The 22,564-nt window shown below is 36.2% G+C and overlaps 4 protein-coding genes and 1 pseudogene across 4 annotated transcripts; 3 read left to right on the top strand and 2 right to left on the bottom strand.

Moving 5' to 3' along the window:
• Positions 1-218: 218 nt before the first annotated feature.
• Positions 219-6,254, top strand: LOC120172337 (ATP-dependent RNA helicase DEAH13-like). Its single transcript, XM_039179818.1, is given in 14 exon segments — positions 219-353; positions 762-844; positions 974-1,046; positions 1,206-1,280; positions 1,367-1,416; positions 1,522-1,582; positions 1,658-2,065; positions 2,453-2,629; positions 2,732-2,962; positions 3,108-3,221; positions 3,322-3,409; positions 3,412-4,397; positions 4,705-5,551; positions 5,554-6,254. Coding segments are annotated over 13 exon segments (3,792 nt in total). The 5' UTR covers positions 219-353; positions 762-791; the 3' UTR covers positions 6,183-6,254.
• Positions 6,255-6,326: 72 nt separating this feature from the next.
• LOC120172296 lies at positions 6,327-7,956 on the top strand (annotated as a pseudogene).
• A 1,867-nt stretch (positions 7,957-9,823) lies between these two features.
• On the bottom strand, positions 9,824-10,763 carry LOC120172297 (proline-rich protein 3-like). The gene is made up of 2 exons (XM_039179786.1): positions 10,361-10,763; positions 9,824-10,265 (listed from the first exon to the last, which is right to left on the bottom strand). Exons 1-2 carry the CDS (start codon positions 10,761-10,763, stop codon positions 9,934-9,936), a joined length of 735 nt encoding a protein of 244 aa, XP_039035717.1. The 3' UTR covers positions 9,824-9,933.
• Positions 10,764-12,175: 1,412 nt separating this feature from the next.
• Positions 12,176-12,766, top strand: LOC120172298 (proline-rich protein 3-like). The gene is made up of 2 exons (XM_039179787.1): positions 12,176-12,380; positions 12,447-12,766. The coding sequence occupies exons 1-2, from the start codon at positions 12,176-12,178 to the stop codon at positions 12,764-12,766; spliced, it is 525 nt and encodes a 174-aa protein (XP_039035718.1).
• Positions 12,767-17,400: 4,634 nt separating this feature from the next.
• On the bottom strand, positions 17,401-21,023 carry LOC120172356 (pectinesterase-like). The gene is made up of 2 exons (XM_039179832.1): positions 19,967-21,023; positions 17,401-18,129 (listed from the first exon to the last, which is right to left on the bottom strand). The coding sequence occupies exons 1-2, from the start codon at positions 20,955-20,957 to the stop codon at positions 17,438-17,440; spliced, it is 1,683 nt and encodes a 560-aa protein (XP_039035763.1). The 5' UTR covers positions 20,958-21,023; the 3' UTR covers positions 17,401-17,437.
• Positions 21,024-22,564: the final 1,541 nt, after the last annotated feature.

Raw genomic sequence — 22,564 nt, forward strand, 5'->3', positions numbered from 1 at the left:
AAATAAAACATCAAACTCCTTGCTTTCTTCTCTTCTAACTGCCCAACTGCCGCTTGCTTTCTTCTCTTCTAACCCTAAGCACCGTTAGTTTTACTGCCTAGCTGCCGCTTGCCGTCCAAACGTTCTTACCGTCTAAGTCACACCCTCCGGTTTCCTTTTCTTCCGTGCGATCAAGACACGAGTCAATAAACTTTGTCCGACCGTGCCTAAAATAAATACGAGAAGGAAGATATGTGTGTTTATCCAAGTTATTAAATAAAATAATTCCCGACGCACTATTAACTTTATTCCCACATCGCCGCCGCCTAAGCCTCTGCTCCCCCTCCTGTCCTTTGCCTTCGAGTTTGCGACAGGTAATTTTTGAAACCCTAAACTTAACTTGGAGATTGATTTCTATTTGAGTCATGAGATTTTTGTTGGTATCCGTCTCTGCATCAATCTGCTATATTTAATTCTGTTTTCGGTCCTATTCCTCTGTCGCATCTATACTGTCTCTGAGAAATTTTGCTGCTATTGATGTGATTTTTTTCACACCGCTATTGAGGTCCTAAGCGGCCGCCGATGTAACTGCTACTGTGCATTAGCAGCAGCGACAATGTTGACAACTTAAACCCTTTTGCCTATATTGCCTATATTGACTCTGTTTTGTTTACCCTGTTTCTGTTATATTAAGATTTTTTTAGCAGTATATATAAACTATAGAATATAAAAGGGATGGATAATAACTACCAAAGCTGAAAGTAGCTTACTTTCTTTTACAGGTTTATCTGAACTTATATTAAGGTGGAAATATGGAGAACTCTTGCCCACCTATAGAGTTGATGATCGGACAAGATACATTAGGGTATATGAACTTTTTAACTTTCTCTGTCTATTTTCTGCCAAATTATTAAAAAAAGCGTGTTTCATTTTGATTTCTTAGTGTTGTTGAAGAGTGTAAACATAACGGAATCCTGTTTGCATACATATGTAGTTTGGAAGCTAGTGACAGCAATGCTTTAATCTTGCCTACGAAAAGAAGCAAGAAAAGGAGAGGGAAGGATCAGGTATAAATAGTGCTAGTGATAGCAATGGCTGAAAGGGTTATCTTACCCTTGTTAGTACTGTAGTTTGGATTCCAATGATACTGATGCTTTAATCTCGCCCATGATTTTTCTTTTGATCATATAAAGTAAGAAGTTGTGGTTAAATACTTCTGTCCACAGGAGCTTCAACGGGTTAAAGAGAAGCAAAACCCCAAATTGAGTAAATCTCAGATAAGAAAGTTGAAGAAGATTGAGGTTCTTGCCCTATGTTGATTATCGATACCAAATTGCTTTGCTTCATTTGTTGTGTTAGGCGGATGACTTCTTATTTGTTGGCACAGGAAGAGAAAGAGAAAGCACTTTTGCTATTGACAAGCATTGAGACATTGGAGTACATTTCCTTTCCTTCTTTAAATAATATATCCTATTTTCTTTGTCTTTTGTTGGGAAATGTTATTGAATGTTTGAAAAATACTGTAACACTTGACTTGTTCAGGAAATACAAGATTCCAGAAGATGTATATTCTTTGCTGCAGTCCTCAAAAACTATTGGTCAGGTTTGTATCATTGAGTCTACAAATTTTTTATAGTAGGATATAATTATCATGGTTAACATGAATATGCTTTAACAGGCTAAAACAATGCGGGAAAAACGGAGGACAGCTATTCTATTTTCTAAAGTAGGTTTAGAAGTTCCTCATAGTGTCAAATCTTCTAAGGGGTGGGATCATGGTAATACTTCTTCTTATGAACCTGAAACTGAGTTGGAGCAATTAAACTTAAGGAAGGATACTGGTCAAAATCACATTGAACCTACCATGGTAATAGAAAAGGAAGTTGCAAAACAGGCCCATGACTCTTTGTCATCTTCTCAAAAGCTGACATTTTGTAAGGGCCTATCTCCAAGCTGCAGTGATGTTGATAATTTACCAACCATGGAGGTTTCCTTTAAGAACGATGATGCAGCTTTAGAAGAAGGCATGGAGACCTGTATTCCCAAGCTGCCTGTCAATGATGGGAGAAAAAGCTCCATGTCAAAGGTGAGTTGGATTTCAAACGTCTAACATATCATTTGAAGGAAGAATTGCATCTAAAGGGAAATTGTATAGACGTGATATTTTGGTTAGGTGTCATACTTTTGAGATTTAATATTTACTGAGCTTTATGTAAATGGAAGTCTGAAGTTAGAAGCGGCTAAATATTTATATATGATGAAAAAGTTGAAAGCGTATGCTAGACAGGTTGGACTTAGAAAAGTTGCTTGAATTAAAATTTTGGGCTTAATTTCCTCACATTTTTCTTGCATGTTTGTCTTTGTTTTTATGTCATTGTCTTGTTCGAGGTGTTTTGACATGAGGTAGGGTTCATTGAGAGACCTAAAATTTGATTTCAACTGGACTTGTTAAAATAAACTTTGTTCTTTGTAGGGACCTCTTTCTGCCCCTACTGTAGTGCATGTCACAAGGCCAGATGAGATTGAGAACAAAAGGAATGATCTTCCAATAGTCATGATGGAGCAGGAAATAATGGAGGCTATAAATGAGAATTCTACTGTAATTATTTGTGGAGAGACTGGATGTGGTAAAACCACACAAGTTCCACAGGTATGGTTGTATGATGCATGATTATGTCTACTTGGTGGGATCTAAAACTTGTTCCCTTTTAGATAGTTCTATTTTTACCCTATTTGTTTTCCATTATTTCAGTTTCTTTATGAAGCTGGGTTTGGTTCAAGCCAGTCTACCATTAGAAGTGGCATCATTGGTGTTACTCAACCCCGCCGTGTTGCTGTCCTTGCTACTGCCAAGCGAGTTGCCTTTGAACTTGGCCTTCATCTTGGTAAAGAAGTTGGGTTTCAAGTTAGGCATGACAAGAAGATTGGAGACAAATGCTCTATCAAGTTTATGACTGATGGGATTTTACTTCGAGAAGTTCAGGTTTTATTTTCATCCTAATTCAAATTATTGTTATGATCTGTGTGATAGTCCTGATGACTTTGCATGAAAAATAAATATCTTGCATTCTTCCTGTAGCACTTTTTTTTTTTTTTTTTTAATTATACCTTCACGCTTGGTGGTGCAGAATGATGCTCTATTAAAGCGTTACTCTGTCCTTGTTCTGGATGAGGCTCATGAGAGAAGCTTGAACACAGACATACTTATTGGAATGCTTTCTCGTGTAATTCGACTTCGTCAGGTGAAACTTGAAAGATGCTTGAACTTGGGTCAATAAACATATTTTCTTCTCTTTTATATTCAGCTTTATCTTTGCTGAACTATTTTGTGGTTTATGGCAGGATTTGTATGAGAAGCAACAGCAGATGGTGCTTTCAGGACAAAGTATAAGCCCTGAAAGCATGATATTTCCATTAAACCTTGTTCTGATGCCTTTAAAAAAGTCATGTCTATACATAAGAGGCTTCCACCAGGTGGCATACTTGTTTTTGTCACTGGACAGAGAGAAGTAGAATACTTGTGCCGAAGGTTACGCAAGGCTTCCAAGGACATAATCACCAAAATTTCTAAAGGGGGCAACGTTACTGAGGCCACTCCTTACTCTCAAATAAAGTTGGATGAGGACATTAATATGAAGGATATTAGTGAAGCATTTGAGATAAATGGAGAGTCAACTCACCAGAAGACTGACAGGTTCAGCTCTTATGATGAAGATCACTATGATTATGATGAGGATGATTCAGAGACAGATAGTGAACTAGAAATTTTTTATGAGGATGGTCAGACATTGGATCAGAAATCCATGGAAGATGGTGATAATTTGGTTGATGTGTTGGGAGGGGATGGAAGCCTTGCTTCCCTGAAGGCTGCTTTTGAAGCTTTGTCTGAGAAAGATGGTTTAAATTCTAATCCCAAGGGACAAGAGGATCTCTCTATCAATCCAGAGAACAGCTTAGAACAACCTTCTGCTCCCATTGAAAAAATTAGTGAAGGTAATAAAGGCCTCAATACTGGGTCACTACGAGTTCTACCTCTTTATGCAATGCTACCTGCAGCAGCACAACTTCGTGTATTTGAAGAGGTGAAGGATGGAGAGCGGCTTGTTGTCGTTGCTACCAATGTGGCTGAAACCTCTTTAACCATCCCTGGAATAAAGTATGTGGTTGATACCGGGAGAGAAAAGGTCAAGAATTACAATTCTACCAATGGTATGGAAACATATGAGATACAGTGGATAAGTAAAGCATCTGCTGCTCAACGAGCAGGAAGAGCTGGAAGAACCGGTCCTGGCCATTGTTATCGTCTGTATTCCTCTGCAGTTTTTACTAACATACTTCCTGATTTCTCTTGCGCTGAAATATCTAAAATACCTGTTGATGGTGTTGTTCTTCTTATGAAATCCATGGGCATTGATAAGGTGAGCTTAGCATCTATTTTGCTGTTTTTCTCTCTTTATAAAAGTTTCATATTGGGATCCATATGGTGCTTAAGTGAGATAATTTATGTGTGAACTTAGATATTTGTATTGTTTTGTCAAAATTTGACCCTATTAGAAAACCTTTTTTTTTTCCCATTAGCTCTAGCCTATGAAAGCTTATGATAAGGGATTATTTGTGGTTGAGTCCTGCCTAAGCTTTACTTGGTGACTAGTTGACCCACATTCACTTGTTATCGAAGTTGTTCAGTAATGAATATCTCTGTCATGTTTTCTGTATTTTTTTCAGGTTGCAAATTTCCCATTCCCGACTTCTCCAGGACCCACTGCACTGGTTGAAGCAGAGCGTTGCCTGAAAGCTCTTGAAGCACTAGACAGCAATGGAAAGTTGACATCTCTGGGGAAAGCCATGGCTCATTATCCAATGAGTCCTCGCCACTCAAGGATGCTCCTTACTGTTATCCAGATTATGAGAAGGGTGAAAAACTATGCTAGGGCAAATCTGGTTCTTGGATATGCAGTTGCAGCCGCTGCAGTTTTGAGCTCAACAAATCCTTTTGTCATACAGTATGAAGAAAGCCACAGTCAAAATGATGAATCAAAGCCGGCTACTGGATCTAATCCCTTAGATAGTGAGAAAGCTTTGAACAAGAAAGAAAAATCAGAGAAAAGAAAACTAAAAGAATTGGCCAAAATGTCCCGAGCTAAATTCTCTAACCCTAGCAGTGATACTCTGACAGTTGCTTATGCATTACAGTGTTTTGAGCTTTCAGAAAACCAAGTAAAGTTCTGCAACGAGAACACATTACATCTGAAAACCATGGAGGAAATGTCCAAGCTAAGAAAGCAGCTTCTTCAGTTGGTTTTTAATCAAAATGTTCATTGTGATGCTGGACAAGATTTCTTATGGACACATGGAACCATGAAAGATGTAGAGCACTCTTGGAGGGTCTCTTCCAGTAAGAACCCACTTTTACTGAACGAGGAAGAACTCTTAGGACAAGCTATCTGCGCTGGCTGGGCTGATCGGGTTGCCAAACGCGTTAGAGGAGTTTCAAGATCATCTGAAGGCTATAGGAAAGTAAATACAGTCAGATATCAAGCCTGTCTGGTTAAAGAAACTGTCTTTCTCCATCGTTTCTTCATTTCTTTCAAGTTCTGCCGGAGTTCTGGGTGTATAGTGGACTAATACACACAAAGCGGCCATACATGCATGGGGCAACTAGTGTGAAATCGGATTGGCTCGTTAAATATGCCAAGTCTTATTGCACTTTCTCCGCTCCTCTTACCGATCCTAAACCTTATTACGACCCTCAAATAGATGAAGTATATAGTTGGGTGGTTCCCACTTTCGGTCCTCACCTATGGCAACTTCCGATGCATAATTTGCAGATCAGTAACAACGAACATCGAGCGGCAGTATTTGCATTTGCTTTGATGGAAGGTAAGGTATTGCCGTGCTTAAGCTCTGTCAAGCAATTCATGTCAGCCTCGCCTGATATCATTTTAAAGCCAGAATCATACGGTCAAAGACGAGTCGGAAATCTTTTACACAAGTTGAAGATATGGTCGATCGACAGTTGTGGCCAGTTAAGAAAGACATGGGAGGAAAATCCAAGGGCATTACATTCAGAAATTATTGACTGGTTTAAAGAAAGTTTCTACTCACAATATGAAAAGCTTTGGTCAGAGATGCTCTCTGAAGTCCTTCTAGAGCCCGAAGAACGTTTCCCAAAGAGATTGAAGAGAGAGAAAAGGAAAAAATAGTGTTGCTTGCAAGTTAGGAATGAACAATTCTATTTAATCTATCATTTTTGCACGTCTCAAAATGCTTAGTTTGGATTTGGTAGGATTGAAAATGAGCGGTTAGATTTTGTAATGAATCATTTGCAGCTAGCATTAGTTTTACCAATGTCCTTGGCAGGTTTTTAGCTGCCTATTGCCGTTCCTTTTTACTTTCTCAATGCACATGGCAACTACTATACCGACTCAAGATTGTTACCCAAGTTTTGAAGCTTAACTATATTGTTTTGGATACCTGCAGACATCATTGCAGTAATTTTTTTATGCAATTCTGATAATCTCTAACAAATTTGATAAGATTTATAATAATTTTCATAATTTCTAGTTTGTTTTGAATTTGGTATTTTTAACATAAATTTAGTGTGGTTCTTTTATTATTATTATTATAAAATTTTGGTTACAACTATAATAGGGTTGGAGGAGCATTCATCTAGGTGTTCATGTACATTAGATGTAGGTAGCGGTACCCAAGCAAGTCTAGAAGTCACGTTGGCATCTTGCGCCCAACTTCATCCTTTCTACGTTGTTTATGTTAATGTGTGACCAATTTCCCTATAAAGGCAACGGTCTCAGCCCCTATTCTTCATCCACTTATCTTTCTTTTGTTCTTGCATCGATTATTACATTGCAATGGCTCTCTCCGTCTCTCCTTGGCATTCTCCTTAATTGTACTGTCATTGCTAGCAACTGCTTCGGCTGGCGATCATGTTGATGCTTCATCCAAGTATGGTTTCGATGGAATACCGGCCGACAGCCCTCAGGCAAAGTCGGAAGAAGCTCAATATGGAACCAAACCAGACTACTACAAGCCCAAACCAGCATAAAATGAGAAGCCTGAGGAAAAAGAAAAGCCAGAAGGAGAGGTGAAGCCTGGTTATGGCACAAAACAAGACACCTACACGCCAAATCCAGAAGGCAAAGAAAAACCATACGTTTTCAAACCAAAATCAGAAGAAGACAAGCCTAATATTGGGGCAGATCAAGGCAATTACAAGCCAAAACCAGAAGAAAATAAAAAAAATATGGTTACAAGACGAACTCATTCGTTGTTAAACCAAAACCAGACTACTATAAGCAAGCAAAGCCAGATGAACTGCCTGGGCATGGTAAAGGTTACGAAAAGTCTTCCTATGGAACAAAGTCAGAAGAAATGAAAAATCGTCTCTCCATTTATGTTCAAGGGACTGTTTTATGCAAAGAAGGTTCCAGGTACTACCCCATTCAAGGTAAGGTCTCGTTGGACAATTTGTAATTTGTACTGATTAAGTCTAATGGGGTTCTTCTGCTTTCTCACTTTCTTCTTCTTTGGGTTGAGTAGGGGCTTTGGCAATGATAACATGTAAAGGTGTTGAGAAAACTATCTCCATTTGCAGCAAACCAACTGATGCAAAAGGTTACTTCTTCGTTCCATTGCCTGATTTAGGTGGCGACAAGTTGAAGCTAAGAGAGTGCAAGGTTCATCTTAAAAGCTCTCCATTGGAGGCCTGCAATGTTCCCAGTGATGTCAACAAAGCCATCCAGGGTGCTCTTCTTTCTGCTTTCCGTGTCCTAAACGACAACAAGACCAAATTGTACTCAGTCGGACCTTTCTTCTACACCTCCCAAGCTAAGCCAGCCCCTAAAAATGGTTACTGAATTTGATTTCTTTCTTCTTCTTCACTGAACAAAATAAATTCCTCCCCAATTCCGATCTTCTGTTTTGAAGTGGGAGATGGCATTTTGAGTTGATTCTTTCTGTGTTATTTTTCTTTTCTCTTTTTGACCTGAATATTGTTATTTGATGATGATTTTATTAACTGGCTCCTGTAGCAGCCTTTGTAAAATTATGTATCTTGTTGTGATTAACTTTGCCCTATCAATAACATTTTGAATTAATATCTTTCTCTATGGATGATTTACAACTAATGCCAAGCACTCTTTGTGTGAGTAATGGAGTTATTTTTGAGGGGCAGGTTATCCCATTTAAGAAATGACTGAAGTGGGTAGTTATCATTTGAAAAAACTTTGCCCTTCTACCATTTCTATAAAAGGATAGTCCCTCCCCTTATTTGATGTAATATATTTTTTCTAGTTCTATTCTTTCATTTTCGGAAGAATTTAACGAAGAGACCAATATAATCAAGGTTCCACTTCCTCCCTTGGTGTATAAGGTTTGGAAGACTATGTTAACGTCGGAGACAATATCTATTTTCGGGATTATATCAATTCAGACTAAATTGTTTGTTAGTATAATTCTAAATATTTTTTTGTTGTTCTCATGTTCTAAGATTTTGCCCTGATTAGTCTAGACCGATCCGGGTCATACACTTAGTTTGAGTGGATGAGTCCCCTAACGAAAATTTTATGCATACACAAGAACTCGAACCTGAGACCTTGCTTAAGCGATATCAAACTTTTCGCTTGAATCAACCATGTTAATATAATTCTAAATACTTTAGTGAAATAAAATATAAATCGAGTTGACAACCTTAATTGACTCATCCATTTTATTTGTGTATTAATCAACCACGAAACATTCGCCAATCTCCCTAAAACTCAGCATGTTCCCTCTTATCACTGAGAAAATGCTCTGTGGTCTACCAACTAGCTTTAGAGGGAGTTGAGTCCCCACCTCTTGATTGTTTGTTCTGAACAATTTTTGGGATTACATCAAGGCGAAATTATTTTTTAAGACAATAATTTCTACCACAATATAAAAAATCGTTTTATTTTCTCTATTATTCGATTATTACTTGCTAGCCAATACTGAACGTTTTTTTATATTACAACAACTTCATTTTCTAAAACTATGCATTATTAATATCTTTCTCTATGGATGATTTACAACTAATGCCATATACTGTGCACTATTAATATGAAACAAAATAAAATTCACAAATGGTGACAAACTGACTATTAACCAATGTATTTCTTTTGATTTAAGAAAATACCACCATCCATCTGCATAACTTCCCCTGTTACATGTATACCATCAATATATATGATCATATAAGTGATTAGTGCCTCTTCTTTGAAGACAAATAGCAAGGAATCTGCTCTAGAGCATTTGAACCCTACAAACTGCAATAAACCTATACAAAGGTTTTCTAAGTTTACACACAAACCTTGTACCATCAGATTTCTTATGCTCAAGACCACTAGACTGCTCCACGTACACAACCACATTAACATCTCCTTTAAGAAAGACTTTGTTAACGACTGGTTGATGCACCTGCTACTGATTAGTAGTTGCTAATGAAAGAAGAATATTGAACGTGAAAGATTTAACCACGAGATTGAATGTATCAAAAAAATCGTAACCAAGAATTTACGAGTACCCTTTGGCAATTAACCTTGGCCTTGAATCTATTGATTGAAACATTGATATTTTACCACAAACAAAATTAAAAGTATGTGACATATTTTAAAGCTGTGCCATTCATATTTATCTATGGAGTCCGAAGTCCAAAACTGTAAATAAAATCTTCTAAAAATAGAGAGAGATTAAGCCAAAATGTTATTGATAGTGCAAAGTTCATCACAAGATATAAAATTATGACAGAGGCTGCTACAGGAGCAAGTTAAAATCATCATCAAACAGCAATATTCAACTAATAAAAGGGAGGAAATAACACAGAAAGAATCAACTCAAATAGCCATCTCCAACTTCAAAACAGAAGATCGGAATGGGGGAGGAATTTATACTGTTCAGTGAAGAAGAAGAAAGAAATCAAATTCAGTAACCATTTTTAGGGGCTGGCTTAGCTTGGGAGGTGTAGAAGAAAGGTCCAACTGAGTACAATTTGGTCTTGTTGTCGTTTAGAACACGGAAAGAAGAAAGAAGAGCACCCTGGATGGCTTTGTTGACATCACTGGGAACATTGCAGACCTCCAATGGAGAGCTTTTAAGATGTGCCTTGCACTCTCTTAGCTTCAACTTGCCGCCATCTAAATCAGACAATGGAACGAAGAAGTAACCTTTGGCATCAGTTGGTTTGCTGCAAATGGAGATAGTTTTCTCAACCCCAACCTTATCAACACCTTTACATGTTATCGTTGCCAAAGCCCCTACTCAACCCAAAGGAGAAGAAGAAAGTGAGAAATCAGAAAAACCCCATAAGAATTAATGAATACAAATTATAAATTGTCAAACTAAACCTTACCTTGAATTGGGTAGTACTTGGAGCCTTCTTTGCATAAAACAGTCCCTTGAACAGCAATGGAGATATGATTTTTCATTTCTTCTGGTTTTGGCTTGTATGTGTATTGATTTGAGCCATAAGAAGGCTTCTTTTCTTCTTCTGGCTTTGCTTGAGGGATATCAGCCGGTATTCCATCGAAACCATATTTTGATGAAGCATCGCCATAAGCAGGCCTCTCATTGTATACTGGCTTGGTTCCATATTGAGGCTTCTTTTCTTCTTCTGGCTTTGCCTGAGGGCTGTCAGCCGGTATTCCATCGAAACCATACTTAGATGAAGCATCACTATAATCACCAGCCGAAGCAATTGCCAGAAATGAGAGTAAAAGTAAGGAGAACGCCAAGGAGAGATGTGAGAGAGCCATGGCAGTTGAACTATTAGTTGACTCTGCAACGTGATTGTTGTTTTAAGTGTAAAGTGGACGATGAACAGGGCTAGACACCGTTGCCTATATATAGAGAAATTGGTCAAAAGTACTTTTCCATCGAGTATCGATTCAAATTATATATAGGAAATAAAATAAACAAATGTAGAAAAGTTGGGTGCACGATTCCAATGTCAAGATATTCGGGTACCACTACCTACATAATCTCAATGTAATCTACAATGTCTATATAATATTTTATATAATTTCTAGTATAACTGTTTCCAAAAATACGATAGAAAAATATATACTTTAAAATTTCTTAGAATTGAGGAGTTTTGTAGCGTTTGTTCGAAAATTTAAATGACTTGGATTATTATTTTGAGAATACGAACAACATAACTTAAATTTGGTCTCATCGAACGATCATCGAAGGAGATTAGAGTATTAACACGTTGAATCTTTAAATAGATTTTCGTCGATCAAAAGTGAATTTTCGTGGAAAATCAATCTTAGAAAAAGAGAAAGTGAAATGTAGATGTTTTAGTACCAATCTTTTCGCCTAAGACAATCGGTGATGGGCGGTGATTGATTACTGGTGGCGGCCAAATAAAAAAGTTCAGCGTCAAAAAGTGAACTATTTAAAAGTTTAGTAGCAAAATCAATATACATCTAAAGTTTAGTGACTAAAACAATGTGTTTTAGGTATAAAAAGCCGAAAAAATATTGTTTTGTCCATGTGATCATACAGTTTGAATTTTAGGCCCAATGACATAATTGAAGTCAAAACCAGAGTTTAGTGCTATAATTGGATAAATTAAAAATTTAGTGATATAAATGATATATATTGTCTAAAATTTAGTGATATAAATGATAAATTTTCAAAAGTTCAGTGGTATATAAGGATGGACCGAGGGGCATGTGGGGGCAATCCTCCTTTAAAAATTTAAAATTGTCATGTATTTTCTATTGAAAATCTATTTTCATCCCTTGGAATTTTAGTTCTCCTCTTAAGTTTAAGATCGTCCCCTTAACATAAAATCTTACGTCCATCCCTGATGATATAAGATTTGAATACGTGTAAATAGAAAGGGATATAACATTGAAATTCTTTAAATCGATACTACTTTATATTAATGTAAGATTTAAAAAAAAAAAACTATGAGAATGCCCTTGTGTTCTCCCCTTTGTTGGCAGTGGAAATTCATATCACGTAGTTGGCGAACTGTGGATAAGTACAAGAACAAACATGCATTCACGTTCAGTTTACGCCCAGCAGAGCAGGTGGCCTACATTTCCCTTGCTTGCAGTCGTGCTACCAACCGAGTGGATCTCCATTCTTCTTCTTTAATATAAAGTCAGGGCAAGCTAATTAAGTACGTCTCAATTGCCAATTTCACATCATTGAAAACATGGTTTCCACTCATTTCTTCAATGCAGCCACTCTGCTGCTGGTTTCATCTCTTGTCATCGTATCCGCCATTGATTACAGTCAAGGCTCACACCCAGACATTAACAAACCAACGCCAAAGGCAAAAGAGAAGCCACTTCCCATCGGAGTTGAAGGCCACATTCTATGTAAATCAGGCACTTCATCACCTGCACTACCAGTTCAAGGTAATAATATCTCCATCAACATTACTTTTGCTTTACTTGTTGTAGCTGATAATACTGGTTTTATAGGAGCTGTTGCAAGGATAACATGTTTAGCTGTTGATGAGTCCGGTTACGAGACAGCACCCTTCTCCTTCTTGAGCGGTGAAACTGATAAAAATGGGTATTTCTTTGCAACTTTGACTCGTTCTGATAAGTTACAGCTTAGGCAGTGCAAAGCTTTCCTGAAAAAATCTCCACTAAAGGATTGTCAAGTTCCAACGGATGTCAACCGAGGGATTGGAGGTGCTGTCCTTGATTCTTACCGTGTCCTGAACCACAAGAAAATTAGGCTTTACTGGGTCGCTCCTTTCTACTACACATCAGACTCAAATGGCTATAAACAATAAGATTGTTTCACTTTTTTTCCAAGGTTTCGTCTTGATTAATCCGGACCGATCCGCGTTGCACACCTGACTTTGGTGGGTGAGTCTTCCAGTAAGGATTTTCTGCATACACAAGAACTCGAACTTAAAACATTACTTAAACGATATCAAGGTGGTTACCACTTGAATCAACCTCTGTTGGTGTATTTGATAATAAATGTTATTTTCTTAAATAAATTATAAATATATCACTCAATTATAGGGAAAAAAAACCTTATTTGCTACTAAACTCATAATTGGGTGACCTAGAGTGTACTTTACCCTAAATAATTAGAGAAGTATTTGAAAGTGATAGATGGTTCTGTCCCCCTACATAATATACTAACAACTTTTTTATTTGAAAGTTTACTTAGACCCTTAAAATCTAAATTTTAATATTAAAAATGTTATTTTATAATGACAAATATCTGTTCGAATATGTATGAAATTAACTTATGTTTAGAATTTAGTTGATTGATTAAACACAAAAAAAATAGTTAAATTAATTAATATAGGTGATAAAAGAAAATAATGAATGGGCAGTGTTTTTTTTCTTCTTATAGTTATTATTATGAACGGATGTGAAGCAAAATTAAGATGCCGAGTTGCCAAATCAGGAGGGAATGTCCGCTTCAACCTCCGATTTCGATAGTTCACTCTTTCCATGGTCAATCCCCACATTCCTCTTCATTATTACAATCATTCCCTTTCCCTGCCTTCAACCCCCTGAGTCATAACACAACACAAAACATAAACTTATGGAGAAATGTAATGAGAGTTGTAATCAATGTAGAAATAAAGCTAGGCCAATAATCATGAACGCCGCCGGAGGTGGTATCGAAAGGGTGGTTGCGTTGGGTGGTGCCTTGGCTGTTGCAAGCATCGTAGCTGCATTTTCAATGAAGAAAGGTGGCACGAAAGATAGCAATAATAAGGACACGGACAATGACACGACGAATGTAGCAGCACCTGCGCCGGCGCCGGAGCCAGCTACCGAGTCTTGTGCCGAAGAAGACTATACAAGTGAAGGGATGTGGTATATCCCAAATAAGCCATCTTCAACTATGCATCAAGATTCATGGTTAGTATATATTTCTTAACATTACTATGGGCTTGTTTGATGCTGTGAATAATGTTATTTGGAGGGCAATTTGTTTGCAGCTGCACAAATAATGGAACATCAAATGCTGTTGTCACCGAAATCGGAACTTCCGAATTGGTCTCGACCGAAAGTTCGATCACATTGGTAAAAAGATATTGCAGCTTGTGTTAATTCTATGTTTTTTCTTTATCCATCAAACCATGTCTATGAAACATTGTATCATCACTTAACATGTTTTATTCAGGAGGAAAATACTATTGAATCCGAATGTATGGAGGATTCTGAAATTATTCAGCAAGAGACGCTCGTCCACGACCCTGAGGAAGAAAGCAATGAGATTACTGGTAATCATGGAGATATTCAAGAGCTTTCCGCGCCGGTGAGTGAGACTGAAAACAATCCGGTGAAGAGACTCGCCTCTTTAGAGATGGAGTTCATCGAAATAATGGTAGTCGATGAAGCACCTCAGGTGGATGCGGAGCAGCCGACACCGCAACTGTCTTCGCCGTCCAAAGAAGAGAAATCATCAATTTCAGAAGGAGAACAACAACAACAATACTCAATCATGCAATCATCATTTCAACCACTAGTAGCAGCTGAAGAAGAAGAAGAATACTCAAGCATGCAATTATCATTTCCACCACCACCAGCAGTTGAAGAAGAAGAAGAATATTCACAAATGAGACCGACTTTTTCTTTTGGAGAAGACCGACTTGGTGAAGATGGAAAAGATGAAGATGAAGACGAAGACGATTTATCAGAGGAATCATCATTTTCAACAGAAGAAGGAGGAGCAGGAGGAGAAGAAGAAGAAGACTCAACCTTGCAATCATCATTTTCAACAGAGGTAGAAGAGGATGGAAATGGTGAGAATGAAGCTGAGTTAGATGAAGAGAGCTCAGAAGGAACACGGAGCTCTTCCCCAGAACCTAACATGGAGGTGATTTGGCCAGCAGAGATAATGACTTTCATCTCATCTGCACCGAAAGAAATCAATCTCAGCCATCTAGAATCCGAAATGAAAGCCATTGAGGATGTCAAACCGAACAAGGGAGAACCACATCATGATTCTGCTAGAGACAGGTTCCATGGAAGGAACAACAATAATGGAAGAAACAACGACAGAGAAACTGGGGAGCTTGGAGTGATGGATGTTCCAAAACAACATGCAGCAAACCGGCAGACATGGTTTTGGTTAGGTTTGGCGGTACTGGTACTTGCTTTGCTTGCCAATTGCTTACTTCATTCTAATTATCTCTCTAACAATCTTTCTTTTGTTTTTCCCATGAAATAAGAATCTGAACTGACACACACAGGTGCCAGCAAAATTACTCTATCAATTAAATAATCTAAGTTTTGTACATTTCATTTAACCCAAGTATTTTTTATCAACTTTTTAATAAATTCGACACCAACCACTAAGCTGAGTTTATACTATTTGGAGGGAAACTAGTCCATTCATATGAAATAAACATGAAACTTACCTATCCTTGCATTCATTTATCTTTACAAAAGTGTATTCTCTACTTGCTTGGCTTATTTGGCTTGTTTGGTTATGAAATAACATGAGAAATAGTATCAAAAATTAGAACACACGTATTAATCATTAAGAACACTTCAAATCAAAAACTGATAACGTGAGTTACCATAATATAATTATTGGATGTTGAGTGTTTTAAATAAAAGAAAATTAAAATGAAGAGGCCACCAATGTAATATACTCATAAAATTATTTTATATTAATAACCTATGTATTTAATTGCCCATCATTTTCCGTTTTTATCATTCAACTATATTGTTTTAAAAATTACCATTAATATTACGTTTTGATTTTAAAATTTTTAAAAAATTATTGATTTGATAACCATATAACAAATATTAAAGGACAAGCTGATATTAAGTCCCAATAGAAGTAGTACATCAACCTTAAGGTAATTGCAAGTCAAGGTCGCGTGTGGTAACTTGTTTTGCGGCCGGAGTGTTCAAAAATACCCGACTCATCGACTCGATCGAAAATTATCATGTAATTATATTGGAAATATCCGAATTTTCGAATCAAGTACATGGTCTGTTAATTTTCTCGAATTTTCAAATTAGACCTGAGTCACAAAATATGATTTAACCGGATACCCGCTGACCCGGATACATATGATTTAACCGGATACCCGCTGACCCGGTATCCGGTATCTTTTTAACTTAGTTTTTTTATCTTTTAGTATAAGTTATTAGAAAATTAAAACACTAAGAGGCAGGCAATAAATTGACCAATAGATCCGACTGCCAAAGTGTGAAGAATTTTAATTGTTATGGATTCCATAGCATCCTCTACAACAGTAAAAAAAATGAAATTGAAACAAAAAGTCCGATTACTACAGATAGAAAAGTTATATGGGCTTGACACCTAAATTTAACTTCAAAATTATGCATGAATCGTGACCCCAATGGTCATGGCAGCATCCTATTTATTTGGTTTGTGTGCTAATATAATAATTTTCTTTTTCAGATCATGTCGATAATAGGAGACGAATTAAATTTCGGAGGAATGAAATATATATTTTTTGGTTGCATTATCTTTAGGCTTTTAATATTTAAGTTTTATATTTAGATTATATAATTTAAATTTTTAACTTTTATGTTTGAATTATGTAATTCAGAATTTTAAGTGTCCAAAGTTTGTTCGAATTTTATTTTTTTTAATATAGAATATGTTATTGCAGAATTTTTAGTGTAGAATGAAGAAAAATTAGTGCAGAATTAAAATAAAAATAAAAAAGAAAGAAGAAGAAAACCGGGTACCTTGTTATTCGAACCAGCGGGTACCCTGATTTTAAGGACTGGATCATAGGCCGATTTTTTAGTACCCGAACAACTCGGGTACCCGGTACTTCGAGTAACCGATTTTGAACACCCCTATTTTACGCTGTCCTTGTCTGCGGCGGAATCGAAGTGTTCGGAATTTTTCAGGGTTCCACCGTAAACTTTATCTTCGATAGTTTGAATTCTGTTCCTTAATTTTAAGTGAATATAAGGTAATATTTATTTAAAAAACTCTTAACAATTTAATAATAAACACTTATATATTCCCACGTACGTATTACCAAGGATGCTAATGATCATACTAGAAAAATGAAATAGTTTTGATACGCTATTCGCAATAATCGACTTTTTACAACAACTTAATGAAAAGGTTATTTGTGTGTCGAAAGGCGTAAAACAATTACTTAATAATTGTTTCAAGCAAATAAGTATTCCTCACTCTTTTTTTTAATAGAGTAGATAAACCTCTCTTTTTCTTTCTTTTTGATATTTTTGGACGGCTGAAACTAATATCTTAAAATTGGATATGTAAAAGTAAAATTATAAATATTTTATTATACTCTTATAGATGTAATGTTTTAATAATAGTTCTTTTAACTAAAGGTCGTATGATTGTTAGCAGTAGTTTGAACTTTAAATGCACCACTAAAACTAGAATCAGACCTATTAGAATGAATTTAGATTTAAAATATTGCTTATAACAACAAGAGCAGGTCTTTAAATGAACCGCCAATGATCTACAAACCGAGAGAGAATGGAATATCAGTAAAATTTAGCCATTCATTTCCCTGTATAAACGCCCCGGCAGTGAACAGGTTTGCCTCAGTTGAATTGTTGATGACCCTATAACCAGGCCAAGTTACCCTTGCACTCGTATTCGACCCTGGCCCTCTATTCATATACTCCCTATAGTAGAGTGTACTCAAACCAAACGTCCCATTCCATTCTAACCATCCCGCAGGATCGACCGAGTCATCGATGTACGAACGCATAATAACGGTTCTTGAATACTCTTTCCAAGGTCGTCCCAAATACGTCTTGAACGACGACTTCACCGGTATCAAATCCGCCGCGGCTGCAATCTTACTGTCCAAAATCGAAATGCCGGTGTTTTGGTTAGGGTCTTCTCTTCCTTGTGCTGTGAAAATGTTCTTTTGGTTTGGATTCGGTTTACGAGCATAAAGATTGCAACCTTGGAAAACCGCAGCCGCGTTTCCGAAGACGAAGTCGATGGTGCCGTATACGTCGCATTCGCGATAGAATTGCCTTAAGGAATGGACGTAGAGAGTGTCTTGGTAGCCGACGAAGCTGCACTTATAAAATGCAGAAAGGTCGGAGCCAGTCCTTAACGCCACCGCTTGATGTTTGCTAGGGCCTGCTGAGTTCTCAATGGTAATCCCTTTGGCTATGAAACCGTCTCCCACCACAGCTGGGGCAACAAAAAACACCATGTGAAAAAGAGGGTGTACTTTTAATTACACAGGCTTTTCAATGATTATTAAAGCAAATTCAAAAAAAGGGAGGCAAAGGAAGCAATGTGCAGCCCACTTTAGCATGTGAGCAACTGTTCTGTTGGAGTTACAAGTTATTTACTTTAATATGTAAATAAGGATGAATTGGGAGGGGTTGACTGATGATTTTCTCTGTTAAATTTCATATAATTTAGATATTTTTATATATTTTGTTAATAATATATTTTTATATTTAAAATTTAATAAATTCATATTCTGGCATGGAATTATGTTATTACATGAGTTTAAAGAAGAGGATGGTGATGTGAAGACAAAACTGTCCATGACAAATCAAGTAGGCAGTAGTTAAGGCACTTCGTTTTATCCGAGATGTGTGTCCTAATCGTAGGCAAACATATTTATCAAAATTGGAGCACGACCATATGTTGACGAGCCCCTATTAATGTACTAGAAGATAAGAAGCATGTGTTTAGTAATTATTTTTCGAAATCAAGGTATCCACAGTTCAATGACTAATTATCTCACTATAAGTATTAATAAACAATTGATTATAAAATATATTTTATTTTCATGAAATATCAGTATGAATGAAAAAATAAATTTTAATCTCATAAATTATAAATGATTAAATGTTTGATGAGAGTGATAGTTTGAAAATAAAATTGAAATATTTAAAAATTTAAGAATTAATTTAAAATAAAAATTATAGTTCAGTGATGAAATTAAAATGTTTAAAAAAATTCAATAGTCAATTTAAAATGAGAGTTGTGACTTGAGAATGTATGTTACGATTAACTCTTAAATAAAATTAATCATAACATTTTATTAAAGTAAGATTAGGTGTTAAAGACTTATAGTTAAGATTAGTGTTTAAAACTTAAGGTTTAAGATTTAAATTTTAAAATTTTAAAGTTTATAATTATAGGATCTAGGGTTATACATTAAAATTACAGGGTTTAATATTAAAGGAATGTTGTGCAGATTTAAAATTTAATATTTAGAGTTTGGAGTATAAGAATTTGTATATTTATTAATTAAAGTTATAACGAGAGTAGTGAGAATAGGGCAACATTTTAGGGGGGAAATTATTTAACTTTGAAATTAATAAAAAATAAAAAGTATTTAAATTTAAAATTAAACTAAAACCTAATTTAATTAATTTCAAAATCAAACAGGACTTAATAAGTACTTAAACTAGAAAATGTGAGCAACCAGACTTGGTTTAACTACTATTTAAACTAATGAGACCTTAGTTGAGCATGTCCTTTTGGTTCCGCCATGAATGAGAGTTAATTTGGTTTTATAAATATTTTATATTACTCATGATATATTAATAAGTGTTGAGTGTTACAGTAATATGCATTATAGTACTGAAAAGAAAAGAAATATAAATTTTAAAAATAATATTATTATGAGAAACAACTCCATATCCTAAAATCTTAAAACAAACGTTGACCTTACTTAAAATTTTAGTCCTTGGGCCCTGAAAATATATGAAGTGATATGTTATGATTGATTTATATTACTCTAAAATTATATATTAATGTATCATAATATGATTTATAGAGAAATTCATTAGTTACTATTAGACATCTTATATAAACCCTAGAATAACGTGAATCCTCCTCTGATTGGACACATTAGAATAAATTCTCGTCCGATTTGTAATAGATAATAATACATCCAAATCTAATATAGATTAAATCCCACTGGTGAGCAAAGTATTATAGTAAAAGAAAATAATAATACTATACTAATCATTAACTTAATTAAAAAATATATTTAAAAACTCACCGACTGTGGCAGATCGGAAAGTCGTGAATCCATCAACCACGTTTCTGCTGGCCTTCACCACTGTCTTCCCGATCCCATCTCCCACGAACATCAGCATTGTCTTCTTCCTTTCTACTTCCACATTTTCAAAATAAGCCCCGGCTTTTATATAGATCACAAATCTCGTGTCACTGTTGTTCGGAGCGGTGGCAACAGCGGCGGTGATGTTGGTGAAGTTCCCAGTGCCGTCCTTGGCAACGACGAGATCAAACTTGGTTTCGTTAACCGAAGCTTGCAACAGTTTCCGATCTTTCCAGGATAACCATGTCGGGAACCCGTTTTTCACGCGTTTATGTTCAGTGAAAGCCTCGGATTTCGATTTGTTGACTCCGTGGACCTTGTTGAGAATCGCAAGGGAGTTGCTGACGTGATGAGAGATGTTGTGGAGGCCGTTCTTGATGATGCTCCGAACATGGCCGTCGCTACGGGCGAACCCGTCGAAACAAGTGTACTGGTTCGTCATTGCCGCGCTTAAAAACGTCTGCAAGTCATGTTTGTTGGTCTTGAACACCGGTAATCTCTTCGGTGCAAGATCGAAGAGGACCAGTTTAAGCTCCGCGACGGTGTAATCGAAAAGCTCGAGGCAATCATTAATGGCCGTCTCTTCCAATGCGTTGTAACTTTTGAGATTCTTCCCGATGTTGGTTATGTTTGCAGAGGAGAGTCTGACCTCGTACATTGTTTGGTGCAAGATTGCAGTGATGAGCTCCGGGAGGGACTTGGATGGGAGATCTGGGACAACCGCAATGGTGGAGACGCAAAGCTCGGGATACAAAGTGCCCTCGCATGCTGAGTAAGCTGCTTGGAGATGATTTTGGACGTGAAAATGACGGATTTGTGTGGTTTTAGGGATAGTTTTTAGAATTATTACAGACAAAAGTAAGGCTAAGACAAGAGCTGAAATGGGAACAAGAACAAGCAATGTCTTAAATCTTACACTAGGGTTGTTCATGTTTGATGCTAGCTAGTTTATGGCGACGGAAATGGAAGGAAATAGAGAACAGAGACGGAAAAGAAAGGAGAGAGAGAGATACCGACAGATGCTAGGCGAGTTCTTAAATAGGGTTGTTGATTAGATCTAAGCAACGCGGATCATTAAGGAGTAAAGCATCGCTTTCTATACATATGCATTTATGTGTATTTATATTATATAAAATATTTACCAAAAATATTGAAATTATGTTATTATTTATCTTTTTCATGTTACTCAATTATTTTTCATTTTTAATATTTAATCGGCAGCCAAAATTATGGCCACAACTCACGGAAAATGGATCATGTATTGTTCCCCATTACTTAGAATTCACAAAGATCTGTCTCTCATAAAAAATAGTAATATTTAGATTAATAATTTAGTTTTTCTAATTAAACTTTTTGCAAGTTTTAAATTTCAAATTAACTGTATTAATTTTTGTAATTTTAGCTTAATATAAAAGTAAGTGTTTAATCTATACTTAAAGTTAATTTTAAGTTACACTTTTATATAGGGTGATTTTTTGTAATAATGCAGTTGAAAAAATTGTTCGAATAGGACACCGAGAGATTATTTGCTCGAATGAGTGAATGCTACAGTACACATCGAAGTCGCACTGGGCTCCCTGCGTCTCCCCAAGGTCGCATGGAACACCATGCGACTCCCCCTCCCCCGGATCACAATGCGTCGCTCTCCCCCCACCCCCAATTTTTTTATCTAATGATTAAAATTTAAATAAAAAATGAAATATGAAAAAAATATGGGAGACGCATTTCACTCAATGCGTCTCTCCCAAATTTATACTAGAGTCGCATGACTGTAATGTATCTTTGGGGTGTACTGTAACAATCACTTTAAAGAAATAATTTCGAGAATGCCCTATTCAAATAAACTTTTTTTTGACTGCATTATTGGGAAAAAAATCATCCCTTTTATATACCTACGTTGTAATAAATTAATATTTTTTATTCCTGCCCCATACTCATCCTATCTGAATTGGACACTGGATAGGTTAGAAAGTTACAGCATGAGCAGTAATCTTCATATTTGATGGTGAACTTGGGATTTAATATTTAGCTTGGGCTTCAGCTTCCACTCTTAAAGCTCTACAAAGCTTATTTCCGCCTAACCCCATTACTTTTCTTAGGTTGTACCAAACTTGGGTAAGCTAAAAGCTAGAGGCCAGACCATGCCCATTAATTATTCGTTGAAGGCCATTTGATCTTTTCTTGGCTGTATTTTTTAAAATTATTTAGTAAAACTACCTTTTCTAAATTGAGAAAGAGAGTTACATCAAGCTCTTAAATATGAGGGGTCATTTGCATCTCGATCTATCAAAATAAGAAAATTCGGTGGACGGTAAGAAAGTCCGGCGGAGCACCGTCGAAAAGAGTGACGTTCAAAGAATTATGATCCACAAGTCTTGCAAGTACAAATAAAAATATAAGTTTTGATTTTAACAAATAAATAAAAATAAATCAATAGAATGAATATATCACTTCTCTTATGATTTTTGATGATTTAATATAGTAAAACCTAGATTTTAAATTTTATATCAGTTTTATTTTGATTTTATCGAACGATTG

Source organism: Hibiscus syriacus, unplaced genomic scaffold (genome assembly GCF_006381635.1).
Source record: "Hibiscus syriacus cultivar Baekdansim isolate YM2019G1 unplaced genomic scaffold, ASM638163v2 tig00111848_pilon, whole genome shotgun sequence".
NCBI lineage: Eukaryota > Viridiplantae > Streptophyta > Magnoliopsida > Malvales > Malvaceae > Hibiscus > Hibiscus syriacus.